General features: G+C 40.3%; 10 protein-coding genes across 10 annotated transcripts; 6 read left to right on the top strand and 4 right to left on the bottom strand.

Moving 5' to 3' along the window:
• Positions 1 to 33: 33 nt before the first annotated feature.
• Positions 34 to 2610, top strand: PAS_chr3_0705 (Hypothetical protein; the record flags this gene model as incomplete). The annotated part of the gene is made up of 1 exon (XM_002492890.1): positions 34 to 2610. The coding sequence occupies one exon, from the start codon at positions 34 to 36 to the stop codon at positions 2608 to 2610; it is 2577 nt and encodes an 858-aa protein (XP_002492935.1).
• Positions 2611 to 2684: 74 nt separating this feature from the next.
• On the bottom strand, positions 2685 to 3439 carry PAS_chr3_0704 (Subunit E of the eight-subunit V1 peripheral membrane domain of the vacuolar H+-ATPase (V-ATPase); the record flags this gene model as incomplete). Its single annotated transcript, XM_002492889.1, has 2 exons — positions 2685 to 3344; positions 3407 to 3439. 2 exons carry the CDS (start codon positions 3437 to 3439, stop codon positions 2685 to 2687), a joined length of 693 nt encoding a protein of 230 aa, XP_002492934.1.
• Positions 3440 to 3806: 367 nt separating this feature from the next.
• On the top strand, positions 3807 to 6845 carry PAS_chr3_0703 (DNA polymerase gamma; the record flags this gene model as incomplete). The annotated part of the gene is made up of 1 exon (XM_002492888.1): positions 3807 to 6845. The coding sequence occupies one exon, from the start codon at positions 3807 to 3809 to the stop codon at positions 6843 to 6845; it is 3039 nt and encodes a 1012-aa protein (XP_002492933.1).
• A 33-nt stretch (positions 6846 to 6878) lies between these two features.
• On the bottom strand, positions 6879 to 7631 carry PAS_chr3_1211 (uncharacterized protein; the record flags this gene model as incomplete). Its single annotated transcript, XM_002492887.1, has 1 exon — positions 6879 to 7631. One exon carries the CDS (start codon positions 7629 to 7631, stop codon positions 6879 to 6881), a length of 753 nt encoding a protein of 250 aa, XP_002492932.1.
• A 209-nt stretch (positions 7632 to 7840) lies between these two features.
• PAS_chr3_1210 (uncharacterized protein) lies at positions 7841 to 9448 on the top strand (the record flags this gene model as incomplete). The annotated part of the gene is made up of 1 exon (XM_002492886.1): positions 7841 to 9448. One exon carries the CDS (start codon positions 7841 to 7843, stop codon positions 9446 to 9448), a length of 1608 nt encoding a protein of 535 aa, XP_002492931.1.
• Positions 9449 to 9550: 102 nt separating this feature from the next.
• Positions 9551 to 9910, top strand: PAS_chr3_0702 (uncharacterized protein; the record flags this gene model as incomplete). Its single annotated transcript, XM_002492885.1, has 1 exon — positions 9551 to 9910. One exon carries the CDS (start codon positions 9551 to 9553, stop codon positions 9908 to 9910), a length of 360 nt encoding a protein of 119 aa, XP_002492930.1.
• A 93-nt stretch (positions 9911 to 10003) lies between these two features.
• On the bottom strand, positions 10004 to 12151 carry PAS_chr3_0701 (Subunit of the core complex of translation initiation factor 3(eIF3), essential for translation; the record flags this gene model as incomplete). The annotated part of the gene is made up of 1 exon (XM_002492884.1): positions 10004 to 12151. One exon carries the CDS (start codon positions 12149 to 12151, stop codon positions 10004 to 10006), a length of 2148 nt encoding a protein of 715 aa, XP_002492929.1.
• Positions 12152 to 12494: 343 nt separating this feature from the next.
• On the top strand, positions 12495 to 14111 carry PAS_chr3_0700 (Hypothetical protein; the record flags this gene model as incomplete). The annotated part of the gene is made up of 1 exon (XM_002492883.1): positions 12495 to 14111. The coding sequence occupies one exon, from the start codon at positions 12495 to 12497 to the stop codon at positions 14109 to 14111; it is 1617 nt and encodes a 538-aa protein (XP_002492928.1).
• A 45-nt stretch (positions 14112 to 14156) lies between these two features.
• On the bottom strand, positions 14157 to 15044 carry PAS_chr3_0699 (Alpha 7 subunit of the 20S proteasome; the record flags this gene model as incomplete). The annotated part of the gene is made up of 2 exons (XM_002492882.1): positions 14157 to 14927; positions 15042 to 15044. 2 exons carry the CDS (start codon positions 15042 to 15044, stop codon positions 14157 to 14159), a joined length of 774 nt encoding a protein of 257 aa, XP_002492927.1.
• Positions 15045 to 15221: 177 nt separating this feature from the next.
• Positions 15222 to 17111, top strand: PAS_chr3_0698 (Evolutionarily-conserved tail-anchored outer mitochondrial membrane GTPase; the record flags this gene model as incomplete). The annotated part of the gene is made up of 1 exon (XM_002492881.1): positions 15222 to 17111. One exon carries the CDS (start codon positions 15222 to 15224, stop codon positions 17109 to 17111), a length of 1890 nt encoding a protein of 629 aa, XP_002492926.1.
• Between the last annotated feature and the right edge of the window lie 358 nt (positions 17112 to 17469).

Here is a 17469-nt window from a genome sequence, read left to right as displayed (position 1 = left end):
CAGCATTAAAGTTAGCAGGACCACTTCCTCCAGATGTCCCAGCAAGGTGTAGTGGCAATTGCAGCCGCGGCAGCATCTTCGCCAGGTGTAAAGAACACTGTGCTGCTTGATTCTTTAGACTGCAAGATCCTTCAATACCGGTATGGCCTGACGAAATTGGACAAGATGATACGAGAGGTCCGGTGTTTAAAAATCAAGGCCAAAATGAAACAGTTTATCCCGAATCAGCACTATATCATGCTTTTGTCTGGAAATGTCTTTAACGTTCAGGAACAGCTCTTGACAAGGCTTTCATTGCTGGTCAATGATCGATCGTTCAATAGTAATCAAGTCATAAACCCACCCGTTGTAACAAAACCTATCAATTATGATGTTATTGAGAACTTAAACGATCTTACCGTATCTGCGAAACCACCCAATTTGAAGGACTCCTTACAATCATTAGATCTGTTTGAGAATCTCTGCATGAACGCCGTTCAAATTTATAATAAAAAGATTGCCCAAGCAACTAATGAACGCAATGCTCTAAGGACGCCTGACATAACCGGAACTCCTGTTGCTATGGATATTAAACAGCTGGAAGATTTAATGCTCCCATTAGAACTCTCCATCATTCCAAATCTGATCACTACCAATAATAGAACGCAGACAACACAGGAATCAATTGACATTGCCTTGCGAAATTTTGAAATTTACTTAGTTGGCCAGGTAGTTCCCGCCATTGAACGATCTCTCAATGCTCTGGGCACATTTATTAAACAGTTAGAAACGATCAAATCTGTCAACCAACTAGTCAATACTCCTCACCATCAATATCTCAACCACAGGATTTTCATCACACTATTGAGACTTGCTGATCTCTATTCAATCATGAGAAAAATTGGATCTCGTATAGCTGCTCATAACTATGAGAATTGGACAACTCTGCTCAAATACAATAACGCTTTGAAAAAACCAATCATTGAAGCCGATGTCTTTTTCAACCAATCCAAGAAGAACGGAATATTATTGTCTCTTATTAACAGACTAACAAGGCAAGGTTGCGTTGAACCTGTTCGTGTGAGTACTGCGATAGAGTATTCCAAATACTCTGTCGATTGTTACAATCTTGTGAGGAGCGTCTATTTGGTGTTGGAGAAGATCAATATTCACTGGGGTCCGACGGTAGAGTTATCTCGTAAGAAAATCACCTCTTCTCCAATTGAAAGTTCTCAAGTTGACAACAAAAAGACAAGTGGAGTTAATAGTATTACAAGTGATTTGGAGTCATCGAGACTTGGATCCCTAAAGGAAACGGCTGATTCTACCCCTCGCATACAAGTCTCAGAGCATTTATCCCAACCTGATTCTGCTGTCCCTGCAAATAGATCTAGATCTTCCTCCGTTAACTCAGCAAGCTCTACATTAAGTAGGACGTCTTCCTTAGGTAGTCGATTGTCTCCACAATTGCAAAGAAATGGTTCCATCACCAGTCAAAACCGCCGTTCATTAGCTGTTCCTGATTCATGGACGTCCCCCACACCATCTGCAAACTCCAATCCCAACAAAAGTCCCCTTTCTAGAAGACATTCCGTCAATCTAAGCTCTCCTAGATCTAAACTATCGCCGACACCGTCTGCAGTTGTTGCTTCTAAAAGTGCAACTTTGGCCAAAAAGTCGCCTTCAACGTCTCCAACACCTTCACCGACGCGGAAAGACCCTGTTAAAGCTCCCTTGTCTAACCAAATCAAGGAACAAGCAAAGCCGCTGACGGCCCAGCAGAGACTTCAACAACACATTCTCAATGGCTCGAAACGAGGAACAATTCAATCCAAGCCATTCAATGAATATTCTCAAAATTATGACCCTAGGAATCACAAAAGTGCTAGCAATGGTAGCAGAAACAATTCATTCCAAAGTGCATTGGAGAATCCGATTTCAAGCAGGAATAGTTCAATCCAAAGTAGTAGAAACAATTCGTTGAGAGAGAACATACAAAAAACTCCTTCCAATAGTATTTCTAACGAGCCCGCTACCACAAGTAATAATGGAACTGTAGCTAGACGAGGTAGTATTTCCCGGAAACCAGATATACACATTACCAGTATTAATGAGGATACGGTGCACGAGAAGTTTCAAGAGAAAGCATCACAAACAGCAAGCAAGGCTAAAACGACATTAACTGCTACAAGAGGCCGTTCCCGAGCTAGTTCAAATGTCAGCAATAAAAGCTATGAAACGGTTGGTAACTTGGAGGTCGTGAAATCTGTTTTATCTAATGATGATCTCACAAACAAGAAGGTGAGGTTTACCGGTGTTCCTGAGTATTCGGAAGCAGAAGACAAGCCATCAGTAAACCAAAATCTTAAACAATTTCGCCAGTTTGTTTCTAGAGCTCCTGGACTTGGTGGAGTCAGAAAGAAAGAAAAGATGTTGACTGCTCAGGAGGGTCTAGCTTTCAGAAGACTTCATGGTAAAGAAGATTATGATTTTGAAGGTTTCAGCAGAGGTGCAGATGCAGTCTTCCCCGTTGACGCTAATGGAAAAGTTTCAATGATGAGTGCCATTAACCAACCTACAAACCGAAAATCAAAGTTTGGTAGATTATTCAAGAAAGGGTCCCCAGCATAAAGAAAAAAAAGGGAATGACTATAAAGTACAAGTATTCTTTGTATACTATTGTTAATGGAATGTAAATATAGATTTTACTCAAAAAATTTTCTAGTTTTGGAGATACCAAACAGCTCTAACCTAACAGCTGGCAAGGCTCCACTAGACAGTAACTTTAATCTTTCTTCCAAAGTATTGTCTACTTCAATTCGTCCATCTTCATTAACCAAGACAACACCACCAGCTAAGTCATCACTCAAAAACTCGCTTTCGGAGACTGCAATCTGAACAGGAAATTTGGCCTTTTCTTCGAATTGAATTGCTGCTTTTTCAGCTGCTTTTTTGGCAACCTTTAAATCCTGTTTTCTAACACGTACGGTAACCACCTTTTCAAAAAGAGCAAGAACACCTTCTTCAATCAGGCCCACAAGAACTTCTTCATATGCAGCGGAGTCTTTGGAAATATCTTTTAGTCTAGCTTGTGTGGTTTCCAAGATATCATCCAAAATTTTCTCCTTCTCTCCCAACACCTTCAGCCTACTCTTATTTGCTATGGTAGACTTTTTAATTTGTTGGGCAAGGGAGGCCTTCTTGAATCTATCATCATATAGAGAATCAATTGCGTTGGCTTCCGAACGAACAATCAAAGCCTTTTCAATTTCATACTCCTCGTCAGCCTTCAATCTAATTTCTTTGGCTTTCTCTTCTGCCTCCTTCTTTATGAATACCTCCATCTTCTTCAATTCATTTTCGACCTGAGCAAGAAATGTCAGTATGATTCCGATTGCATAAAATCTCTGAAAGCAATCAAACTTACCTGCTCGTCACTAAGAGCTCTGTTGGATGACATTCCCCTGGTAATACGATGGAATACAGTTGTAGATGGAGTCTCTCGACTGTCGATCGAGATAAAAGCAGCAACTACACTGGTGTTAGGATGAATATTTTTTGCTCTATGATGAGATCCCAGAGGGGAGTCAACAGGGGCAATTACGGGACCATACGGTGATTGGAGCCGATAGTTACTAGAGAACGATACACTCTTGATATCAGGGTATTATCAAATAGTTCTTCCCACTATTAGGATTAATTGAATCGGTTCTTAGATTGCCCTTCCTAATTAGGCACTAACCCGTACGATTCCCAATTAGTACATATTTTCTCCATTTTTTTTTCTTTGGAAATCTAGCATCTGACAAATATTCAGATAGAAGTTTATGATTATAAGGAGGTTCGTAAGGCATTTGTCCACCAGTAAAAGTTCAATTCGGATAAATGCCGTGGGAATTCAACATTTAGCTCCTTCTCTTCAAAACCAATTGTTTGGTAAGAGTAGTCCGCGGCTTGACGAAGATCTGATAAATATGGCAAAAAGACATCTCAAGTCAAACAACCTTATAGGTAAGAAATCCTCTTTGAACGACCCAATTGAGATACAACTACCATCATTGCAAGGTAACACATTAGATGAACACTTCTACAAGCTTGGATCCGCTAGCTTGGAACCTTATAACCCACTGATAGACGAACTTTTAAATTTGAATATCATAGAGCCTCAGTTTGAATTTGCATTCCAATCAGGTTGGACTCGTTATGCTCCTGGAGAGCCTTCGGAAAAGGTACCTTATCCTTTAGAAGATTCGTATTTTTTCGACGTGGAAACCATGTATAAAGTATCTCAATATCCTGTAATGGCAGTAGCTTTATCTGATAAAGCCTGGTACGGCTGGGTTTCTCCATATCTTACAGAAGAATCAACAACTAATGACCATTTAATCCCCCTGAATACTTTTGAGACTGAAAAATTTATTGTGGGTCATAATGTATCCTATGATAGAGCTAGAGCCCTGGAAGAGTACAACTTGAAACAAACGAAAGCTTTCTGGATGGATACCATGGCTCTTCATGTATCAGTTTCAGGCATGTGCACAAGACAAAGAGGAACTTGGATTAAACATAACAAGAAAGAGCAAGAGAACACCATGTCTGTTGCCAGTATAAAGTCTAAAGTGCAGAATGAAGAACTACAAGAATTGCTTGACTCGACTAGCATAGAGGACCCAATGTTGGAAGATAACCCGTGGATAAATAAGAGTAGTCTGAACTCTCTTGAAAGAGTGGCAGAGTTTTACTGTAAAATAAAATTGAAAAAAGATATTAGAAATAGCTTTGCAACAGAAGATCCGGATGAACTTAGAGGAAATTTTGACGAACTTATGCAGTACTGTGCCAAAGATGTTTTTGCCACAGGCAAAGTGTTTCAAAAAGTTTATCCAAAGTTTAAAAAGTTGATTCCGCATCCTGTCAGCTTAGCAGCTTTGAAAGATATTTCATCCTGTATACTACCGACTACCACCAAATGGGAAGACTACATAGAAACTTCAGAGAGACTATACCAAGAAAGCAGAAGAATGATTGAAAAAAATCTGCATGTGATTTGCGAAGAGACTGTCAAGTTGAAAGATGATCCTACGAAGCCCTGGGAGAATGATCCATGGTTATCTCAACTGGACTGGACAATTGACCCAATACGGCTTACCAAGAAGGGTGAAATTCACAAGAATCAAAAGCTTCCAGGGTATCCTAATTGGTATAAACAGCTTATTGTAAAAAATGAGCTGAAGCTCACGACCAAGACACGTACTTCACCATTGTTGTTGAAGTTAGCATGGAATGGGAACCCCCTTTACTGGATTCAAACTCAAGGATGGTGCTTCAAAGTCCCCAAGAATAAAACAGAAGAGTATGAGAAACTTAATTTTGTTATGGTTTCACTCAAAAAATTATCCGAAGATCCAGGATTTGAAAGTATACGGGCTGAAGATTTAAAAAATTTCACGTTTGTTAAAGTTCCTCATCCCGATGGACCATCAGCTAGAGTAACAAACTGCATGACCAAGAGTTGCTTAGGTTTTTTTGAAAAAGGGTTTCTTAACTCACAATATCCTCTTGCTAAAGATGCCCTTCAAATGGCAGTTGCATCCAGTTATTGGACTTCCTCAAGAGAACGTATCATGAACCAATTTGTAGTTTTTGAAGATGACATGGGGTACATTTTACCACAGATTATACCTATGGGAACTATTACAAGACGAGCCGTCGAAAACACTTGGCTGACAGCTTCGAATGCCAAAAAGAACCGTTTAGGGTCTGAGTTGAAAAGTTTGATAGAAGCTCCCAAGGGTTATTGCTTTGTTGGTGCTGATGTTGATAGTGAAGAGCTTTGGATTGCATCTTTAATTGGAGATTCTGTATTCAAAATTCATGGCGGAACTGCTATTGGGTGGATGACACTTGAAGGTACTAAGAATGAAGGTACTGATCTTCATTCAAAAACCGCAAAGATTCTGGGAATTTCAAGAAATGAAGCAAAGATCTTCAATTATGGGAGAATTTATGGTGCTGGTATCAAGTTTACCACTACTTTACTCAAAAAATTTAATCCCGCATTAAGTGACGCAGAAGCCAAAGCCACTGCCAATGCTTTGTACACTGCCACCAAAGGAATTTCTGGAAGATATGACAAGAAATCAATATGGTATGGAGGTTCTGAATCAATTATTTTCAACAGATTAGAAGCAATTGCTGAAATGGCCCATCCAAAGACACCTGTTCTAGGAGCTGGAATTACTGCACCTTTACAAAAAGCCAACTTGAGTACCAATAATTTTCTTACTTCTCGTATCAATTGGGCTATTCAATCATCAGGAGTTGACTATCTGCATCTGTTAATAATCAGTATGGATTACCTTATCAAACTGTTTGATATTGATGCCCGCTTGTGCATAACAGTACATGATGAAATTCGGTATCTGGTCAAAGAAGAGGATAAGTTCAGAGCTGCTTATGCGTTGCAAATCAGCAATTTATGGACTAGGGCCATGTTCTGTCAACAATTAGGAATTAACGAAGTCCCTCAGTCTTGTGCCTTTTTTAGTGCAGTTGATTTGGATTTTGTTTTACGGAAAGAAGTTGATCTTGATTGTGTTACACCTTCGAATCCCGATCCCATACCATGTGGAAAATCTTTAGATATTTATGAACTACTTCAGCAAGAGGATATAAAAGGGGCTGATTTTCCCCGGACAATGCACCTCAATGATGTGCATTATCGAAAAAGAACTCCGGTTATAGAAATGTTTGATAAAGCTGTGGATGACAAGACGAGAAAGTTTATGGTCTCTCTGCAGATTGCTCAAGATAAGACGGAGTTCACCAAATGGAAACGCTCTAGGGGAGAGTTAATTGTACATTAGATCATCGATTGTAAATAGAAATAGAATCATAATTTATTGCGAAGCTTTCTGTCTTCGAAAATATCTCTGCCTAGCTTCGTCTAGAAAATGTTGGTCATATGCTGGTGGTAAGAGTGATAGAAGTTTGGATTGTTTTTGATGGAGTAGATCAAGCTCTGCCTTAGTAATCTCTTGCCTGATGTTGAGGCCACCAGTTAAGGTAGATTCGAAAGATGTATTTGGCTGAGAGATGTGGTCGGTGGGCACTTGCAGAGGCTTATCTTGGGGATTCGGATGAGGAGATTCCTGTAACGGTACATATTCTGTTGATCTTTCGTTCTCCCTGTAATCCAGTTGAGTTCTATAGAAGGTTAATAATCCTTCGGAGCCTGGATCTGTTTCTGTGTTCTCTTGTGATTTTGATGCTTTATCCTCTAATCGTTTTATTTCGTTTTTGTAGATCTTGAAACTTGATGTTTCTATCCTTTCTCCAACTGTACTCTCTGTCTCTTTTTTCAATTTGAAACTCTGTAGTAATAATTGATCATTTTCTCTTTGTTTCTTAGCTTCCAAGAGATTGGAAATATATTTACTTTCATTGTTTGATTTGTTTGCATTGGATTGCCTACTGACATCCGGTAGATCAATATCATAGTTTAACTTCTTCTCTAATCTATCCACCTTCAGAGCATTGCGCTCATTTTCCTTTTTCAAATGCTCTCTCATAAGCTTCTCTTCATCTTTATCTTCGTCACTGTCATTCTGCAAAGCAAGGACACTGGTCTTTTTAACCTTTTTGAGCTTCATTACGAAGGGGTCAAAAAATCAAGGGAGCTTCTGATAAGTCTTAGATAGTGGAATAATTCGCGACGGGAGTATTTACTAGCAAGACAATACCAGAAGATTCTCCCAAAACCATCGCTGAGGCCACATCCGAATATCTCATAGAATTATTCCTTTCCGATAACAAAAAAGGTACTGCTCTCAAAAACCAAAATTCACGGTTCGTCAAGTACATGCCAGGGTTTGATTTTTTGAACGTGCCTGGAATTCCTCCATCACGTGAAGGAACTACCCCTCCTCCTCCTAATGTTTCCTTCGGCGCATCCAATCCAACCCCTTCACATGAACCAAAACCGAATTCCAATCCTCGGCATCAACAGTTTGATGCGTTGTTTGACCGGATCAATAGTAGCATTAAATCGGAACAATCTGCTAGCAAAGAATCGTTGAACTCAATTTCTTCAGCTTCTAAGGATAGTACCACCCAGGGGGTCACAAGTTCCAGAGATTCCCCTGATATAGAGAATGACGTTTCCGTCCCCCTGTCGTTGACAGCAAACCAGCTATCGGAAGAAGAAGTTAAGACCTACTTACGGTGGTATAATGACATTGTCACCAGTAGAGGCACGAAAACTGTATCCATTGATGATGTGTTCAAATTCATGAACAATTTTCGAATAGAACATAAAGATAAGATCCGCAAGTTATTTAACTCTTGCCTCAACGGTTTGAATATAGGACAATTTTTTGCGCTCTTGAGACTTATTTCTCATGTTATATTAGGCAAATATCCCTTAAGATCAATGATCAAAGTAATTGCGCCAATCCCCAAGCCGGTGTCAATCCTTGCTTCTCGCAAGAGACAGCAGATAGAAGATGAAGAATCAGAGATTGACGAAGAAATGGATGGTCAGGAATCACTACCAGATAAAAATTCTAATAGAAAGTTGGACCTTGACAGCTTTACACAGTTTTTATTGACTGGAGAGAAACCAAGAGAAGAAACGAAAAGAAGGAAAAAAAATGCCAAATCAGTAAAATTTTCTGACCAGCTAATAATTCAAGATAATGGACATCTTAATGAGGGTGATAATTCCAACATAGATTTCACGCTACCAATGGAACAATTACTGGGTAGAGTTCCACCACAAAACGTATCGCATTTTCAGCATACCCATGACGAGGATGAAGAGGAAGACGAAGAGGAAGAATTAAAAGAAATGGGAGACTCTATCAACCACTTCCAGAATGTTAAAATAGATAGCGTGTTACTAGATGGTGCACATACCACTCTCCCTGAAGTTAAGGTTTCCTCTGAATCTGGAGACGATAGACCACTCTACTTTCCTAATATAGATACTTTGTCTCCCACACAGGGAAATTTCTTGCAACCACATTTAACGGGAAGCGCTCCTAAGCAAGTTCGTCAATCTATACGTTCACCTCCACCTCCACCTCCAGTTTCACGTCAAAGATCTAAATCGCTGGACATTAATTTTGAAGATAGAACTCAACGAGAGGCACATGGTGCATCCCCACAACCAAGTTCACAAGCTCCTACAGTTCCACCTCTTCCACCACCAAGTCGAAGGTCGCGTTCCAACGCTGAGATACAAATACAACAGCCACCTACTCTACGCTCACACTCACATGTTTTGGCACCTCAAAATTTCGTTTCTGCAAGTGATGACAATTTGGCTTATCGCACCAAATCTCAAGAGGAAAATACTACTGACATGAGACAGGTTCTCTCAAATAACAGCTCTGCGGATATTCTTGGAGATTTGCAGTCGTTGCAAGCCGAGTTAGACAGGATAAAACAAATGACTAGAAACATATAAGGTACCGATTATATAAGCATTATTTTCTTTCATTTATAGATGAATCTCGCGAAGTTCATTTAGTCTTAGATTTCAATTCCATGACAGATTTCTTTCTTAGTAATGTTTAGCGTGTTATCCACCAGGGGGCTGCTCAGGTCCAAGACTTCCTTTTGTACGACATCAGCAATATCTGCGCCTCTAGTGAAAGGCTTGTGGAATATTCGGTTGCAATCTACCAAAGTGGCACTTGATGAATATGAGCAGAAAATTGCTGACATGCTTCAAAAAGAGTTTAACCCTACAATCCTATCGGTGAGAGACGTAAGTGGTGGATGCGGATCTATGTTTGCCATTCAAGTTGAAAGCGCAAAGTTTAAGGGGATACCGATGGTGAAACAACATCGTCTGGTAAATGAATTGCTGAAGGATGAGATATCTCAATGGCATGGCTTGCAACTAAAAACAAAAGCTTCCTCCTAGACATTTGAATATGCTTTCCCCAAAGCATTTCTGGCACAATAAGTCTCTACTTGTACATATAATAGGGCATTAGTCTTAACTTTATTTATTTATCTAATCCACAATTTCTTCTTTCTCTTCCAGAATCTCCTCCCTTACTTCCTCGATCACCTCAACATCTTCCTTCTTCTCCTCTTCGTACAGTCCCAGCTCCTTTAGATGAGCTTCTACGAAATCTCTGTACTCTTTCCATTCTTTGAGCAGCTTCTTTCTTCTCATAATGATCTCTCTCAAATTAGCATCGGCTTCCATAGAATCCAGCTCCTCAAATTGTGCGCTATATTGTTCCAAGTTCTCTTCCACTTTCTTCTTGTCCTCCTCTGTCAAAATAGATTTAGGCCTTGCTCTCCATGAGAATTTCTTGAATGCCTCAACTTGGTCCTCGATCTGAAGGATACCAGCAAAGTTGTAGATTTTAAAACCGTTGTCACTTGTATGTTTCCATACGGAAGACCATCCGGCAACGAAACGGCCAGAATCCTCCCATTGAAGATGGGTGATTCCGTGATATCCGTGATGAGCTAGTTGTTTGAAAGAAGCCTTCACCTTGAACTTGGTGTCATTCTCATTGCGCTCTCCTTCAAAGTCGAGATCATAAAAGTCAAGGTCTCCAGAGCCTGCATTCAAAGTTGCAGCAACAACAAAACGACCCTTAGGAGAGAACACAATAGCATTACTATTCTTCCCCCCAATAGTTCGGAAAGGCCTCCATACAGTCTCCGTGTTGACTTTACCCTTGGAAATTTCAGGAGCATAGAAACTAACATTCATCTTGTTAGGAGTGGTACCTTGAACGTCATCAGTTGTGATGATACCAAACCTTTCACTGGTGGGCTCCCAAGCAAAAGTTGTTACAGCTTCCTTCAATTCTAATTTGATGACAGGAATGTCTTTCTTGGTAACCTTGAAGAACTCCAGGTACGAGAAAATGGTTTTCTTGGATCTAGTATGACGGTCGACCTTACAGCACAAGTAAGAACCGTTATCATGCCAGTATAGTTTACAGTCTGTCACGTTAGTTAAGTTAACAGTTCGCACGATTGAATTAGTAGGCACTTGAACGACAGCAACCTTAGCGGGCAAGTTAATTTGCTCAGGCGACCAGTACGCCAAGAGATGTTCTGGTTCTTCGCCCTTCTTTTGAGTTTCTGTTCTAACACCTGCAGGGGCCCACTCAAACTCAGCGACACCGGGAGCATTGAGAAGCTTCTTGTTTACCAATTGGAATGATGGAGCCTCATATACAGCAATCGCACCTGGACCTTTTCTTGCACAATATTTAGAATCATATGACCACTTAACCAAAGGCCAGGTCATTTTTTTCTCCTTTTCCAGGTCAGGAGGCAAAGCAAATGTTCTACAAGGAAGACCGGTTTGGAAATCCCAGATAACCAGCTTGTTTCCAACATCTTCCTGTTTGAAAGGGAAGGAAGCGCGTGCAGGGTGGTTTTTAGCAGGGAGTGTAATCGGCTCTGGTGACAAAGTAACCAAGTATCTTTCATCGGGAGAGAAATCAATCAACCTAACGCCTGGGTGGTAGAACTTGTGAATAGACTTGAAGTCCTCTCCTCCCCAAGCATGGATACCTAGCTTGTGAACAGATAAAAAGTAAGAACCTTTGGGAGAAAACTTTGTGAAAAGTTCAGTCCAGTTGACCCTTGGCTCAACGACAGGAGTTGGAGGAAATCCATGCTTGTACCAATAAATACCAGCAATGTTGCCCATTTCCAAAGAAAATTGATCTCTTGCTTGTTCATCTAATAACCAAGAGTCCAAGACTTTGGTGCTTGGGAGTTTGTAGGTGGCAGGCTCTTTGAATTCATCGTTGAAATCGGTTAAGTACTCGTCCATGTCAGAAAACTTATTGACCAACAACCTGTGCTGTTGGTCTAATTTTTTTCCGTGCAACTTCTTGACAGCCTCATTGGCACCCTCTGCTGTCTTATATCCAATAAAGAGATACCCTTTAGTCTTTCCGTCCTCCAAAGGCATGTGTATGGAATCATCTTGCAGTTCACCAACAGCACTGAATAACTTCTTCAGCACTTTGGTTAAGATAGGGACTTTCGATTCAGGGGCAATAGGTGCCCCGTCGACAATAATGAACTTGTTCATGTAAGAACCATCATCCTCAACGGTGTATTTCTTTTCCAAATCGGAGAAGTCGATGCTACTGATATCGATTTCTGGTTCGTTTGTCATTGTTGGTCGATGAAAGATCGAATAAAATTTTTCTGAGCATAAAAGTCCCACCTCGCGGTTGTGGGAAGAGGAATTTTGCAAAGAAACACCTGCCTCCAGAAACGCGGAAGGACGGTAGAAGGGTTCGTTGTGAAGCATTGGATTCAGAACAAAAGCTCCGAACTTGATAGAGTAAGAGGAAGCTGGGCACGCAAGAAAGTCCTCTAGTATTTCGTTTCATTCAAGCAGTTCTAGTTATCATACTCAAAATTGTAACGTAGCATCTCTAGGTGTTCACACTCTTCCCCGACATTAGACCTCCGCGCTTTATCACAATAAGTTGATTAAACAACACGCTGTAATCATGGGGGAGCTGCAATCCCCATCTGGTGAAAAGGAGATGGCGGAATCGATTTCCGTATTAAGTACACCCACTAGAATTGGCTCTTTATATGATGGAAACAAGAATAGGCGTCGGTCTCAGATGTTCAAAAGACAAGTAACTGATGTCTCATTCACGAACCTGGATAGTCAAAACAATAACAATCAAGACACAGAGGATGCGGAGACGGATGACGAAGAGTTTGAAGAAGAAGGAAATCTGGCCTTTCATGTCGGAGGTTTGGGGCAAGATCTCCTAGATTATGAGGTTCCTTATTCACCGGTAGAAAGTGTCACAGAGAAGTTTTCAACCATGTCTGTGAGGGGAAAACGGTCTTCCAATGACAATGAAGTAGACAAATTGAAGAGGGAAAAGCTAAACTATCAGTTACAGCTTCGGTTATTGAGTGAATTTGCCAGAAAGGTGATCGAGACTTGTGAACATGGTGAAGAGGTAAAGCAAGATCTTATCAATACACTCGAGAATGAGTTTCTGCTGTTCAATCCACATTGTGAACATTGTGAGGAAAAGAGTCACCAAGTAGAGAGATTGGAAAAGGCCAATGTAGAGCTCGATACCGAATTACGCGCCATAATTGATAGCTTTGAGTCTCAACAGGATGAAGTACACAATCTCATTCAGGCTCAAAAGAGTGTAAACAAGGTGATCAACTCGATAATAGGTTTGTTTGAGGACAAAGATAAATCAAACTTTTTAGGCTTGACAACAGAAGAAAAACTAGATCAATTGTTTCCTTTGGTTCAGGCAAAACTAAATGCCATCAAGGATGAAAAAGACAAACTAATAAATGAACTAACCATTAAGCTGAAAAATAAAGAATCAGACTTGAAAAAGAATGAAGAATTAAACAATAACCATATTCACAAACAATCATTCAAGCAAGAAGATCGGATCGATGACAACAGTCAATCCGAGGCTGATAGAATAGTCACATTGCAAGCATTGTTAGCGGAAGCAACGACTAGAGAGACCCACTTAAACACAGAAAAAAACCAACTTAATGAAAAACTAAATCATCTGGCAAGTGAACGAAGTAATGCTATTCTTAACCAAAAGCATGAAATTGTTTGGAGATCCCACTATCTGCAAGCCTGTAAACTCAACATAGACGCATTTTCCAAGTTTATTACGAGTTTCAGTGAAATTTTAGATGGAGAATCCATAAACGAAGCAGTATCCCGTATTAAGCGTCTGCAAAGTTTAACAACAACATCACCTAATCATGCAAAAATATCAGGTATTACAAGCTCCATTCTGCGCTACTTCAACGTAGCGATCAAAACTATTGTGGATCAGCATAGCCAGCTACTACTAAAGGAAGCTAATCCAATAGATAATCAAGTTCACGAATTACAAGAAGAGAATAGCGCTCTGGAACAGCATGTTCAATCTTTCATAGATCAGTCTTCCACCGTAGATGAACTCGCACGAATGCGAATTGAAGAGTTGACCAAGAAATGGAAAAATGAAAGAGAAGCTCGTAGTTACGAAAACGAACAAGCTAGAAGAAGGCTAAAGGAAGTCGAATCTGAAAACGACAAACTCAAGACAATCATAGCTAGTTTGAGAAAGGAGTAATAGAATAATAAATTATCCAGAAATTTTATTTTGGCTCAGTATTTACTATTGAACTTCAACATCTTCATCCTCTTCTTCTTCATCATCGTCTTCTTCTTGAGCATACTGCACGGCTGCGTCAAACAGTTCCTGTGGAATGAATTCATGTCGCCCACCAGTTTCACTTTGGCTGACCCAGGAAATCTCTAATTCGAATTCTTTATCTTTGTTATCCTCATGAGCCAAATATATGATTCTAGCAGCTTCCTTAACACCATCTTTAACTGAAATATTAGGCAGGTCCAGTTTCTCTAACTCAGCTTTAGCCGTCTGCCTTCCCTTGCCAATAGCGGTACCACAATAGCCCCAATAAACTCCACTTGGCTCAATCATGTAAAGGTGAGCGCCATCATCATCAACGCCTCCAACGATTGCATTGATTCCAAATGGACGAACGGAGTTAGCGCATGTGTAGTTTTGGACGTAGAGACCAACCCTGTCTATCAAGTTAGGAACTTTGATGGGATCTTTATACAAAGATTTGAAAGATTGGGCTTCGTCTCGTCCCCTGTTAACAAAATGGCGGCCATCTGGGATAATTCCAGAGTAAGCCACTCCGATATGTCTGTCTATGGATTGAATTCGTTTGTTTCTACCAGCTACCAATAATTTAGATGTTTGGATTTTTTCAACGGCAAGAACCACACCGTCTCTACATTTAATACCAATTGAGGTACCAGCATTTTCTACTGCTTTAGAAGCGTATTCCACTTGGAAATTACGACCATCTGGGGAGAAAATGGCGTTTGAAAGATCATATCCAGTACCAATAGACGACTGAGGTGGCGAGTAGTTAGTATTGGAAATTGTCATATTAAAGGGACTCAATGAACCATACCTTCAAATCAAGGATTGCACTAGTCATAGTCCTTTTAAAATAATTGAACTTACCATGATTATTCGTTATTTCTCGCTATTGACTTGGTTTTAGTTAAGGATCTTGATGGAAAAGAGTATCAACCAGTTTGCCTTCCAAATTGTTTCTCGAATATTTTGGTTCGGCTCGATACCAGTGCGATCTAGCTTAAACTTCGGGATTAAGTGATTGTCTAAACTCCTTACTCTCCCCCAATGAATGAGATCAGGGTGGTTGTCTGTGGTGATGAGGGAGTAGGAAAGAGTAGTCTTATTACTTCGTTACTCAAAGAGAAATTTGTTGAAAACATTCAGCATCTTTTGCCTCCTGTGAGCATACCAAGAGACTATTCCTCATCTCCTTATACCCCAGATATAACAATTCTAGTTGATACAGACAGTTCAGATATCGCCACTTTACAAAAAGAGATACGACAGGCTGACGTGATCTGGCTTGTATACTCGGATAATTATAGCTATGAAAGGATCTCACTTTATTGGCTCAACATGTTTCGTTCTTTGGGTGTCAATCTGCCGGTTGTACTATGCAATAACAAATGTGATCTAGAAAACTCAGGCCCAGAAGAAAGGGAGCAAGCTATTATTGATGAGATGATTCCTATACTCAAGGAATTTAAAGAGGTGGAGTCTTGCATCCGTTGCAGTGCTAAACTAAACTACAATGTTGTTCAAGCATCCTACTTATGTCAAAGGGCTGTGACATATCCTATCTCTCCCTTGTACGATTACAAAGAAGGAGAGTTGAAATCACAGGCCATATTGGCCCTCAAGAGAGTATTCTATCTTTCGGACAAAGACCACGATGAAGTTTTGAACGATCACGAACTGGAAGTACTGCAGACCAAATGTTTTCATAAAACTATAGATATTAATGAGTTGCAAAAAATAAAATCCACCGTTGAGGGAATTTGTGCGGTAGGCACCTTCCATGGTCTTACTGAAGAAGGTTTCCTAGCTTTGTGCAAGTACTATGCACAAACAGGTCGCCACGAAACAATATGGGGTATTCTGAGGACATTTCACTATACGGATTCTTTATCTCTTAGTGATAAAGTTTTATATCCCAGATTAGATGTCAACGTGCATTCCAGTGTTGAGCTGTCTCCCATTGGTTATGAGTTTTTGGTCAACTTATTTGTGTTGTCGGATACTGATAACGATGGAGGCCTGAGTGATCAGGAGTTGGACAATTTATTCAAGCCCACCCCAGGCATCCCAGAACTGTGGAAGGACTCAAACTTCCCACGTACCGTGGTGTGCAATGAACAAGGATATGTTACTTTACAAGGGTGGTTAGCTCAGTGGTGCATGACAACGTTTTTAGACTACAAAGTGACATTGGCTTATTTGGGATACTTGGGATTTGAGTCACCAAGAGGCTCTGTTGCCGCACTTAGAGTCACCAAACCAAGGAAAACACGCACAAAAGATGGAAAATCATATCGATGTGCGACCAACGATCGAACTGTCTTCAATTGCTTTGTTTTGGGGGCACCCAAAAGTGGAAAGACCTCTCTCCTTGAAGCCTTTTTGGAGAGAAACTTTCATGAAACGTACTCCCCTACAATCAAACCAAGAATGGTGGTAAATAGCGTTGAAGTGAAAGGTGGCAAACAATGCTACTTGATCTTGGAGGAATTAGGAGAATTGACTCCAGCAGTATTGGAAAATCAAACAAGACTGAATCAATGTGACATTTTATGCTATACCTACGATTCTGCTGATCCAGACTCATTTCAAGAATTGGTAGATTTACGTGAAAAATACCCGAAGCTAGATGAATTGCCGGTAGTCTTTGTTGCTTTGAAGGCAGACTTAGATAGGCAGCAACAGAGATGTAAGCATCAACCTGATTCCTACACAAAATCACTGTTAATCCAACCCCCATTACATATATCATTTTCTTGGGGTTCATCTCTGAACGAGTTGTTTATTCAACTAGTTGAAACTGCTGTCAATCCTAAACTTTCTACACCAGGAATTGAGCAAGATCAGGAGAACGACTCTATCAATTCAATTGCTATTGTAGCGAGTGTCATAAGCGGAGTGATTCTAGCTAGCATTTGGTATTACAGAGGAAAATAACACGGTCCAAACAGTCCTTCTACGGCTTTTTCTTTGCTCGTATGCAGAAGAGTGCATGAACGTTGAAGATTAGATTCAATTATTCTCCAGAAATCGTAGGTGATATTTCATTTCATTAACTTCACATGTTTCTGAGTAAGCTACAGCTTTTAAGATTGAAATGCTGTTTAGCCAAGAGAACTCGCATATTGTGTTGTCAACAGCTTTTGGCACACATGAGGCCCCTGCGCGTCCATTTTTCGGGATCCTCGCCTTTTATTCGTTCTCGTTTTTCGTTTCTTTGTCCCACACAAAAGGCTACCTTTGGAAGGCATATAATAGTCTTCAAACCAATTTTATGCTACACGTGACCCCAGAT

This window comes from Komagataella phaffii, chromosome 3, assembly GCF_000027005.1.
Source record: "Komagataella phaffii GS115 chromosome 3, complete sequence".
NCBI classification, from domain to species: Eukaryota; Fungi; Ascomycota; class Pichiomycetes; order Pichiales; family Pichiaceae; genus Komagataella; species Komagataella phaffii.
The sequence above is the reverse complement of the archived record's forward strand: the minus strand, read 5'-3'. Positions and strand labels throughout refer to the sequence as shown.